Source organism: Amphiura filiformis, chromosome 14 (assembly GCF_039555335.1).
Source record: "Amphiura filiformis chromosome 14, Afil_fr2py, whole genome shotgun sequence".
Taxonomy (NCBI): Eukaryota; Metazoa; Echinodermata; class Ophiuroidea; order Amphilepidida; family Amphiuridae; genus Amphiura; species Amphiura filiformis.
This window is the reverse complement of record NC_092641.1, coordinates 43,255,637-43,268,309: the sequence shown is the minus strand read 5'-3', so window position 1 is coordinate 43,268,309 and position 12,673 is coordinate 43,255,637. Positions and strand designations below refer to the sequence as shown.

General features: G+C 35.7%; 1 protein-coding gene across 1 annotated transcript; it reads left to right on the top strand.

Moving 5' to 3' along the window:
* Positions 1 to 69: 69 nt before the first annotated feature.
* Positions 70 to 8,078, top strand: LOC140170147 (peptidyl-prolyl cis-trans isomerase NIMA-interacting 4-like). The gene is made up of 4 exons (XM_072193468.1): positions 70 to 226; positions 5,076 to 5,131; positions 6,182 to 6,301; positions 6,749 to 8,078. Exons 1-4 carry the CDS (start codon positions 148 to 150, stop codon positions 6,905 to 6,907), a joined length of 414 nt encoding a protein of 137 aa, XP_072049569.1. The 5' UTR covers positions 70 to 147; the 3' UTR covers positions 6,908 to 8,078.
* The last annotated feature ends 4,595 nt before the right edge of the window (positions 8,079 to 12,673 follow it).

Sequence of the window (12,673 nt, the reverse complement as noted above, 5' to 3'; positions counted from 1 at the left end):
CTGTTGTAAAACTCATTTCTATTGGTTCAGCAATTATCAATGACTAAATAACGCCTGTCACTCTTTTTACGGACAGCTGTGTCCTCATCAATTGAACATTGCATTGCATTGGAACCACATTTTTTTTGGGTTTTTCTGAGGAAAAAGATGCCGAAAAACAAGGGAGGTGGTGGAAAAGGAGGTGGTGCCAAAGGAGGAAAAGGAAAAGGAAAGGGGAGTTCAGGAGGTACGTATAATGTATGAACTACCATTCATGTCATGCAGGCTGCATGCATGATCATTCATCATGATGATGATCAGTGGGAAACAGGACGGTTCGCACCCTTTCAATTTCGGACCCGTGCACTTTCGCCCCCTTTCAATTTCGCACCCGTGCACTTTCGCCCCCTTTTTAAACCGCGGGTAATGTGCTGCTATTGATTGATGATGCACGATCGATCGCTTCAACTCCCGGCGGTACATTGGGGTGTTGTATGTGTATGGTCATTTTCACGGTAAAGGGTGTAACTTTGGATTTTTAACATTTTAATCCGTAGTGTTCTAATAAAGCCACAGAATTCCATAATTTTTGGCCACATAAGTCATCTAGTTAGCAGCTACCTTGGGTAGCATAATCAGCTTTGGGAGTTACTGGGTTCAGTTTTAGCAGGCTTAAATGTACTTAATATTGCCATTTGGAAAAACTATAAAAACAGTAACATTTTTGTAAAACCCTGTGTTTTCTTCAGTTAGTTCATGGATAATTTTTCTTATCCTGAAAGTACAGTCATATGTTCAGTAAACACTGCCACATTAGATTTAATTGTGAACGGCCCTGTATTTTTGAGAACCGGACTTCGATATTTGTCGCTTCGAGGCTTCATTTTCCGTTAACAATTGTTAACAAACTTTGTGGGTGTAGCTTTGGTTCATAATTCTTGGTTATTTCTTCACTTCTTCTTGATTTATAACAGTTGTTATCTTAACTTGAAATGGGTAACAAAAATTAGCCGATTTGCAAGCTTTTAAAATTTTTATAAAATCTTGACTTCAAATAGCCGTTTTTCCGTTAACTTTTTGAAGCCTCCAAACAAACTGTTCAGCAAGCTTGTGCAAATATAAATAAAAGAGCTCATCCAATCTATTTATCAAAATGTAGCAAAGTAGATCCTCAAGTCACATGTTTTTAAATCGTGGAGATATATATCACCGTTTGAAAATGGGACCCAATACAAACTTTCCGTTAACAATTGAAGCCTCAAACAAATGAAGCCTCCGAAACAACAGTTAACTTAATTATCATCTATGCATATCTAAATTGGTGTGTTTCATACTGATATCTGCATTGTAATTATTACTTGATATGTGCAGAATGTCATAAATTTAAAAAAAAATTGACATTATGGTTAATGTTTGAAAAATATACTGATACCTTAAAAAGCCTGTTTCGGAGGCTTCACATGCAAAAAACACCATAATTAACAAATGGGTGAAAAAAATTAATGTGTGATAAATCTACAATATCTGCCGCATAGAATCATTGATTCAATACACACAAGAAAATAACAGCTTAGATGATCCCAACACTGTTGTTTTCAAAAAACTACTTCTGCAATGTTTAACAATTGTTAACATGAAGCCTCGAAACAAAAAAAATGACTTGCTGTGATAATTTAATTTTTGTCACAACTGAAATTCAATACTTAGAAGCAAAGCATGAAAATTGGTAATTGTGATATTTTTTACCTATTTTTTTATGTCAACTTGTAGTAGTTAGCTAAATATTTTACTTTTATGATCACCTGTGTTGTTAACTGAAGCCTCCGAAACACAAATCGCTTGAATTGCCAATTCTAAAAAATAACTCCAATTTCTGTGAAACTTGGCTGGGAGGTTCCTTTCATCAAGTAGTATTTGTACATGAAGTTAGACATTCAAATTATTTTAGGAACCCAATTAAAACTTAAAAAATATGTTTAAGGTTTGGAAATTTCCATTGTAAATGACACTTGATGTTAAAAATTTTCAAAACTGCAATTACAAACATAGCAAAACATGGTATAAAATTTAACTTATATCTGTTGACTTACTTTGGAATGGAATTTCACATGTATTCCAGCTTTCATGTCAAAATTTTCTGAGGTTATGTAAAATACATTTTTCTTAGATTTTAACCAAAATGTTATGCAAATGTCAAATTTTTATTAGAAATCAAAAGGTTTAAGCCTTGAAACATTATTTTACTTGAATTTAAGTTGCTTCTATGCATGATTTCAGTAAACAGAAACATATTTAAGTGGTTTGAAATTTTGACCCTAAAATCAAAAGTTACACCCTTTACCGTGAAAATGACCGTATAGTATTGGTTGACTTTTGAGTGTTGATTGTCTGTGTTTGCAGTACCGGTACTGGGTCCAGCGTGTACAAAAGCCAATAGTATGTTGATGGACTCTCCGGTTCGATTGAATTTAATAGGCCTATATTATTACGATATATTAAATGTGCTTCGACTAAAGATTGGTATTCGTTATGTTTTTGATTTGTTATTTTGTTTTACTTCTTAGGCCTATTTTATTTTATTTCATTTCTATTTTATTTTATTTTAAGCCTATTAATTATTTTTATTATATTATTATTATTATTATTATTATTATTATTATTATTATTATTATTATTATTATTATTATTATTATTATTATTATTATTATATATAAAGGAGGATTTATTGATCCTAGCATCGTCTTTTTATGACATGTTTCAGTACATATCCACGAAAAAAGCCTATTCCCAAAATTTCAGTTGATTCCCGTTTTGCGTTTGCGAGTTATGCATGATTATGTGTATTACACTGCTCCATAGACAATGCGTTGTAATTTCGTTCTGGTGCACCAGAACGAAATTCAAATTTCACGATATCTTAGCTAAACGAATTAATCTGCAAGAGATATTTTGTACATAAACATTATGTAGCCAGAGGTTTCCAGCGATATAAAAATCTCAACTTTTTTTTAGAAAAGTGGGGGGATGAGGCTGTGGATCACGAAATGCCCCTTTAATTATTATTATATTATTGTTATTAGAATTATGTTACCTTATTAGTACTTTATAATAGGCTATATAATTTAGTATTCAATTATTTATGGCCTATAAAGTATAAAATAATAATAATAAGTCCACAATAGCGTGATTCACGTAACCTGAATAGGGATTAAAAAGCTGTCACGTATAACCATGTGCTTCTATTGTCCAATTTGCCATCAAGATTTCATATGGAAACAGTTCAGACCCAGTACACGATCATGTCAGAAATTAATATTTTGTTCTGGGTCTGATTATTCGGACTAGATGATGATGTGGGATGTAAAATTGTAAGCTTACTAACTAGCATGATGAACTAGTCTTTATAAGCTTACTAATGATACTAATCTGATTAGTAATCATGAAGTACCGTACCGTACATCATGTACTTCTGCAATTTCTGTGCTAGCCTACAGTAATCAAAAACAAAATAATTTGCATGCATTGCATGTGAAATATACCGGTATCCTACTTGAAAATGTTGTGATCATCCCCAGGAGCCATGGATCATCCAGCATAGTCTAGATGGGCCAGGACATTGACCTTTTCGGCATTGGCGTCAATCCGGGGGCAGGGTGATGTGTTCCCCCCAAAATTACCCCTTTTTTTTCTTTTCAGCCACTTTTTAACAATTTTGGCCAGGTGATCCCCCCACATTTCAAGTGGGATTGGCGCTATAAATGCTTTTGGTAAATTCCGGCATTGGACTAAAGTTGTGAGTACACCTGAGAAATTGTCTTACTCGAGAACTCTAGCTTCGAATTTGTACACGATAGTTACGCATTCGATGCTAGAGTGCGTTACTATCGTTTTTTGGTCGGACAGCGGTGCAATTTTTTGCACCAGTTGGTGGTTATTTATTCTGTTAATGTTGAAATTTGGATGAAAGTCAGCGTTCGAAATAAGGCGCATCCTTGCGTCAAATACCCGTGAAAGTAGACGCGGACCCGCAAATTTCCTACGGTAAGAGTCCGTGTGACCCGTAAAAATTGAACCAAGCAAAGAGCAGAAAATCCTAGTTTAGCTTCCCATCAAGTTTTCAACCCGGGTTTTCAATTTTCTACAATCTACATACCGTGATCGCCGTAGCTAATTTTCTCTATTGAAATTTCAAAGGCAATGGTCCGAGGTCGGACCCTTGAAAATTCGCGAGGACCCTTAAAATTTCAAAGGTAAGGGTCCGGAGGACCCTTGGAATTTTCTTCTTATTTCGAGGCCTGATGAAAGTTATTTCGATGAATCAACTGTACATATCTTTTGAGCAAGATTTGCATATTTTGGACATTCTAAAATTTTGGTGAAGTGTAATTTTAGCAACATTTTAGATGCAATCGCCTGTCGGGATCGGCTGTGTTTACTTCTGTACTTCAATTGCTTCACACGGTGTTGTGCTTCAGCAAATCCGACTAGATTTTCAATGCAATGGTCTCTAGCCTAGAATGTGAAGCTATCGGTGAGCAAATTCTTGGCTAGACTTCTCAAGCAAAACTCATCATTTGATATCCTGCTGATCTGAACATCGTTACTGCGCATTGGAAGTCGGTGTGACATCAAATGACAAGTTCTCAGGTTTACTCGCAAAGGCATATATATATGGGATTTACCGAAAAGGTCAGTGGTCAAAAGTTGCATGGAAAATCTTCAAAAGTCACCAAATTGGGAACCAAATCTCAGGTTTGGTAACCCTGGAGTTAACAAAAAGTTGTGATTTTAACATGGAAGCCAGTGATTCAAATAGGCTATTCCAGTTGAAATCCATACACCCCCTATGGAAGACATGACCTTAAATCTCCCACACAAATGGTGTAGTTGAAACAGAGTCCCTCATTCAGGCAACCCCATTTGAAATTCACACTCCCTGTGTTGTACTTCCGTAGATTTCAACTGGTATAGCGGTTGATGTTTGGGAGTCAGCTGTATGGGTGACACCAAGGAAACCAGCTATGCGTTAAAACCTAAGTTTGTCTTATGTGTGTGATGATTTATTTTGGTATTGATTTGTTTTGATGTGATTACAGATGATGGATCAGAAGGAGCATCTGGAAAACAAAAGAAAGGAGGAACGACAGTCAAGGTGACAAGCAGTCTTTTTCCGTGTGATATTGTGAATTACAGCTCTATAGAGACAATCAAAGACTAAAAATAGACTATCCACAAACAGGCGAAGTCCCAGTATCACCCATTAATGAGGGCTGATCGTTTCATGAAGTGAGACAGACAAAACTGCTTAGTACGCACATACCGCAAATTTTATGGTCTTATTTCACATAAACACAATGCTCTATCTCGTATACATGTACGCTAAGGCATGCAACACTGGCATGATTGTTAGACATGCATGATGGATCAAAGGATCTGCCCTCATGAATACAAATGTATGCAAGAATTCACAGCATATACAAAACACAGGGACTTTGGCTATTTGCGGATACTCTGTATTTCTTTAGTTTATACACGAATCATTGTGTCATTGCAAGAGTGTAGTAAGTGACATTTTGAACAATGCTGAGTTATGGATTATGAAAATTAAATGCACACATTTTGCAGCTATTTTTCAATCTCAGAAGCAATGACTAAAGCCTCATTAAAAAAAAGAAACACGAAAGTTCACCTTTTAATACAGTCACTTAACGACATTAACACTGACTATTGGTCCATTTGCTTTTCATTATAGCCCATGCTTTAATTTGCAAATAATTACAAATAGTATTTGGTCCTTTATTGGGAGGAATAGTTTCTTGTTTCTGGAACTAAAAAGCCTAAAGCAATAATTATTGTTTCATGTAAGTAGGCAACCCAGTACATTATACTGTACTGTATGTGGTTGATTATCCTTGCTTGTTTGACTGGTGAAGTATAGCAACATTGTACATGTACCATGTTTAATCTATCAAGTTTCCCATTGGGAAGGATCAGACAAAGAAAGAAAAAAAACCAAAAAAACTTGTTCTGGATGTAAAGTGTTAGCAATGTCTATCCCCATTGACTGCGCACATTTGTACCCCATGCTATGGTACATATATACCCTATAAGGCACACTGATAAGAGTTGATTTGGCCATTACAATACATGGTATAAGGCCTAAAATATTAATATCGTCAAACTGGCCTTCTCTTTCCTGCAGGTGCGTCACATTTTATGTGAGAAGCATTCCAAGTCAATGGAAGCAATGGAGAAATTAAAAGCGGGCCAGAGATTCAATCAAGTAGCTGAGCAGTATAGTGAAGACAAAGCTAGGCAAGGGGTAAGTTACAATGTATACCAAGGAATTGCTGAGCAGATATGGCCATAATATTTGTTGGCACTACAGTAGCCAGTCAGGCTGGTACCCTGTAAAAGAAATGCGACGAACATCATTCGAATCTAATACCTATAGATTTAAATCTTCTGCTCTTCTCCAACATGCTTCTCTAGCTCAGTTGGTTAGAGCGTTGTGCTAGTATTACGAAGGTCGTCTGTTCGAATTCGGCCGGGTGCACTGGTTTTTTTTAACAACGTGGCCTACTCTGGCTGGGGAAAGATTACAAATTTGTTCATATTTCATTGGTATTTCTGACCATATGAGAAAGGTTAACATTTCCAAGAATCAAGCCCTGGAAGACCGTAATAGGATTCTTTACTTATCTACAGGTAGTGTTTTGCATTGTTTGAAAATTTTTGTTTATGTGTGTTATTTTTCTTCTGACTACAGGGAGACCTTGGCTGGATGACCAGAGGATCAATGGTAGGACCATTTCAAGATGCAGCTTTTGCATTACCCAATAGCACAGTGGACAAGCCTAACTACACAGACCCACCAGTGAAAACAAAATTTGGCTATCATATCATCATGGTAGAAGGCAAAAAATGACCCAAGTCTTATGATAGGCATAATATTTGGACACCAAGTGACTTTATAGATAAGCTGGAAGAACTTGCATGGTCAGGGCAATATTTCCAAATAAATCGTCACCCTACTAAAAGTCATTTTGTTGTAATTTTGAGAACAAAGTACAAAATGTGGTTCAAGCATCATCAGTTACGTAATCACCGTGATTATATCGGATTATTCCCATTAATTTGTATCATTATCATTTGTTCTTGTGCAAAGATTGGTGAATAAGTATGTTTAAATGCATCTTTGAACCATATGTTGTACTTTGTTCTCAAAATAACAAAAAATGACTTACATTGTAGGCATTTATATTGTAGTAGGCTGACGAAATACTGCTTTGACAAGTAAGGCATGAGAATGAAAATCACACATTGGGGTAGGTGCAGATAAATTTGCTATAAAACTGATCTGAAATTGAACCAAGTTCTTGAGATATTTTGGTCAAATTTGCATGGTGAAATTATTGCAGGGTGACTATTACTCACACTTGTTAAAATAAAATATATAAAATTGGATCAAATTCAGAATAGTGGTTACCACCACCAACCATATGTGACTCATCACATCGAAACAGACCACCTTGCGGCAGAAATGAAAATGGAGATTTAAACACTAGGATAAACTGTTGCTTGAAAATGACACCTTACTTGTTGAAATCAGATACAGTAAAAATGTTTTATGAGACAAAACAAGCTCAGAATTCTTTTTATTTTCTTTATATTTTTTTATCTTCTTTCATTGTTATCTGCCAATGAAGCTAGCCGCGAAGTGGTCTGTTTCGATGTGATGGGTCACATATGTAAACCTAATACCAATAGTTCTAATCCAATAAAACAGTAACTCAATGTTTGACTTTTTCCTCAAGGGGAAAAAACCCCAAAACTGGCAACAACATTGCTGAGCAAGCATCCAGCATTGGATGCAAGACAATTTTTATGCGTAGCATTATCAGCTTGTACTACTTGATTTTTGTTACATTTGCACACTTCGCTGTATAAGTCTATGGCATATAATTGCTACACATTTCCAAAATTATGTAGCAAAGTGATCCAAATTTAGTAGCATTTTGCTCCGGGAGATTGGCTTTGGCCAACGCTGCAAGCATCCTCTGCAGGAAAGTAAAGGTCGTCACAACATCAAAAGTGTTGATTAAGTACCGTAAAACGGGTGAATCGGGACAGTTTGGGCATGGCTTTAATTGTATTTTTTTCTTTGTAGCTTCAATTGCCACAATAATTGGTGCATTTTGTGTCCACACATGAGATCTACATACTGGTAATGTTAGATTGAGTGGATTTCAAGTGCTTTACCTCTTTTTTTAAAAAAGTGACTGTCCCGATTCACCCCGAGTTTGGGGTGAATCGGGACAGCAGAGTAAATAGTATTTGATGAAGGTTTGAATTAGTTTTTGTACCCTTTATCCCCACAAATGAGGTGAATTGGGACATTAAACAAGTATTTAAATACTTCTCTAATAATTTAGAACAATTTAACAACAATTGATGTCATGTTTACTGCCATAACTTGGATGTTCTTTGGTACCCTCAACTGGACTGTACTTGTTACGGTAAAATAGTAATAAAACTTTTGACCTTCACATTTCATGTTAAAACTTATGTTTTCATTGTTCTTTTCTTATCACTACTTACATAAGGTAATACTACAGTGTTTCTTACCAAATAAAATACTGCATTTCTCCCTAAACATTAAAAAAAAATACCGATAATCATGTGTCATTTTTAAAGGAAAAAATAACGAGCGAGCTGTGACTTTCAGTCAAAAATGGACAACTTCGCACATATTGCAGACAACTGTTAAATGTTCTTGCTACTTGCATGTGATTTTCCATCAATAACAATTATCATGTACATACAGCCTAAAGCAAAACAACCTTTGGCCAAACACATTATGGGCAATTTAGCAATGCCATACTGGTACCAACTTGCAACCAGTGCCATTAAAAACAACTCACGAATGATCAGTCCAACAAATTGAACATTGACAAACATTTTCCAACTCTAACAGCAATATTCAAAGCATAAATAACTCAATAATTACTGGAACTTCAGGATAAGACTAACAACATTATAGTTCAAATGGTTGTCCTCCAAAACTTTTTTGGGTTAAGGGTGGGTGGCTTTCAAATTTGTTTTTCTAATTTTCTAATTCTAAGTCAAATTATAGAGCTACCCAATGACCTGTGCCCAATGAAGGTGCAAATAGGTCTGTTTTACCAATACATATCTTAATACAAGTTATACCATTAAAGATACAAACAAATTAATAACAATATTTTAAAAACAAAGTACGTATTTATTTAAAACCTGAAAATCCTTTCAAAAAATTATTTCTGGAATTCTGAATATTAGGTGTGGTAAAATTTTGTACCGGGACAGTAAAAACTCACTTCCTGTTTTTAAAATTAGTGGTGGGTGGTACCGGGTAGAGGACAACTAACTATTACAGGCTTAAGGTGATGCCACATAGAGAATAATCCAAACTTAATACCATTAAAGCTACAGTACATTGTGTCCCAATTCACCCCATTCTCAAAAGTTCAAATCTGAAAAGTACAAAAATCAACAAAATTAAAAATTTCTTTGGACTAACCAAATTTTCACTTTTACAGCACATGTATGACACTTTTTGTGAGGTCCCTGTGCATTTCCAGCTCATTTCCTCCAATGGTTCCACTGGGAGGGATAAAGTTCTGACCACATCATTTTTTTGGAGCAATTAGAGGAAATTTTCATTTTAGTGTCCTGGGCTCCATATTTCCTGTATCACATGTGCAAAGCCACCATTCTGATACTGACAGTCCATTTTTTTAACATGGGAAGAGAAACACACAAAACAATCAATTAGGTTTGAAAAATTTGGTGTCAAAAAACTTTTTTGTGTTTTGTCCCGATTCACCCCGGTGTCCCGATTCACCCCGTTTTACGGTAGTGTACTTCAAAACGTCCACAGTGAGTAGTTTTATAGGGCTAGAATTATGAAATCTTGTTTTTGTAATTTTCAAGAACAGTCTTGTTGAACATGTTCAGTAATGACTGGGCTCTGCATGACAGACAACATAAACTGGGCTCAAAAAGAAACTTATAATTTAAAATCTTGTCCATCAAAATGAACCAAAATAATATGGGCATAATATTTGGACACCAAGTGACTTTATAGATAAACTGGAAGAACTTGCATGGTTAGGACAATATTTTCAAATCGTCACCCTACTACGATAATTGCCCACATCATTTTTTGTTGGTCCATCAAAATGAACCAAAATAACAAACAGGATTACTTCAATACTTTTCTCTAACACATGTCAGTATTAAACCAAGCAGTTGCCCAACTGACACAACAGCAAAACGCACTGACATTGAACGGCTTCCTGTACCACACATGTCATTGCACAGCCCATTTGATGTGTAAAGCAATATTGTAACATCAATGTGGACTTTCCTGTCGCAGGATTGCCTCGCACAAATAACACTCGTACCCAACGAACATAAACACCCCCCGACATAGGCGGACACGGACACATACGCCCGGGCGCCTCAACACACTCTCACAAATACCTTCATATGTTTTGACTTCTTCACGTGCCTTAAGCTCCATGTTGCCGAAATTTCCAGGCTGTGACATGTGATACAGCAAGCGCGGTTCCATGCTAGTGCATTTTTTCAGCTGTGTCAGTAAGGTAATTAACCGTTTGGATATTGACATGTCATTAAATAGGGTATTGAAGTAATCGTGTGCAATTTTGGTTCATTTTGATGGTCATATTTTTAAGATATATTTGAACAAGAGCACCAATGGTGCTGTAGCTCAATTGTTATTTGAAATTTGAAGTTTTCATATTATATGTTCAGATATATTTATAACCGTTAATTATATCAAATTGATTTTTTTTAAATATACCGGTATTTAATTGTGTTTATAACATTTCTTTTTTTATTTATCTCAAGAATATTGCTAGTTGGTTTTATAAAAACGTGTTAACTCTCAACATTAACAATAAAACTAAATAATATGGTATTTGGTGCATCTCACATTCTTACTAAGTTCAACAATATATGATGTGCTTGATCATACAATTGAATTCAAGTAGTTCTCATCATATTTTAAAGATATATTTGAAAAATGATAAGTTTCTTTTTGAGCCCAGTTTATTAGTTCATCAACTTAAACTTGCAATGTCTTTTTTAATATAGCTCCAAAGGATTTTTAAACATTGCCCAATCATCATGATTACAATGGTCCATAAACTTGTAACATCGTAATATCAATTATATTAAACTGAACTCCTTTTTTTAAATAATTCTGTTAGATACTGTGATTCTTATGTGTGTGTTGTGATTGAGGGCGATATAAGTACAGTCATAACTCGAACAATTTCATTAATATCAGGGGTGGAATTTCGGCGGGAGTCCGAGAGTCGACTCTCGCAGAGACTCCCGTAAAAGTCCTATTGCGAGAGTCCATGTGGACTCGCGCTGGAAATGATCGGCTCAGCGAACTTGCGTTTAAGTTCAACACACCATAAAACTCAAAGCCTGCAAAATATAAAGGAAAAGTCGCCAAAGATGCAATTGATGACATATATGGAAGTGAGAGTATGATGACACATATATTTAAAAAAACTTAACTTTGTTAGTTTATTTTTGAGTTTGTTTGTTTGAATGCATTTTACGTAGGCCTACATATAATACCTTTTGGACTCCCGCAAGATTGTACAACAAGAATCCATTTACGGGAATCCATGGACTCTCGCAAAACTCTCTTGCGAGAATCCACTTGGACTCCTGTGGCACTTTACGAAATTCCACCCCTGTAATATGATGAATATTCCTGGATAAAGCATGAAATAAATAGTCACAGAAATGCAGATGTTTTTGAATAAATAATTTTAATAATGTTAGAGCATTTTTACCATTTTACAGTATAAATATTTATTCACCCTTGCACCATACAATGAAAATTATTATGTTCCTTGACAAAATACGAGAATTAATAAAAAATTCCTGACTTTATCCTCATTTTGCTAAATTTGGTAACATATTGGTTGAATAATAATTCAACAGCAAGTTACTGTTTTTAAAAAATAAATATACAACATATATTTGGTTTAATATAAAGACTGTTTGCATAGTTGTCCAATATCGAAAAGGTATCTAGATCAGGGATCTGCAACTGGCAGTGCACACACACAAAACTTGTGGCACAGTGTTGCGTCCCAAAGGGCACACAGAGGCTATTAAGGGGGAAAATGTTTTTGTACCTTGACTAATTAAGAAATCATGTCTAAGGAGAGCCACCCTAAGCCATAGACAAAGGCTTTAAAAATCCAAGAGCTTCCAGAGGTACTGCCCCCACCCCCACTGAGGGGTTGGCCATGGACCCTACCGGACCAGAGGCCCTACAGTGAGCCCATGAATGCCAGCTGTTAGTCAATGCCTTCACTCTAATGGATATAGTGGCACAGGCCTTGCCGTTTAAGGCGAACGATCGCTCTCGCTCGCCACCGCTTGCCCAAACTCAATTTCTAGCGAGCGATTTTCCACTCACCATATAAATATTGCTCGCTGTGATTCACCCAAATTGAATCTAAATTACATTCAAGTTTTAGCACTTCCAATGTATTCAATTTTTCGTAATAAATTAGTCTTGATTTCTGAAAGACCGGATGTCAGCAGTGCGTAAGTGTGTCATACTGATTGCTCTTTCAGACCTAGAGAGTGATTC

Coding starts and splice junctions, on each gene's coding strand:
- LOC140170147 (XM_072193468.1), top strand. CDS start 148: ATGCCGAAAAACAAGGGAGGTGGTGGAAAAGGAGGTGGTGCCAAAGGA. Junction 5,132..6,181: donor AAGGAGGAACGACAGTCAAG/GTGACAAGCAGT, acceptor TCTTTCCTGCAG/GTGCGTCACATTTTATGTGA. Junction 6,302..6,748: donor AAGACAAAGCTAGGCAAGGG/GTAAGTTACAAT, acceptor TTCTGACTACAG/GGAGACCTTGGCTGGATGAC.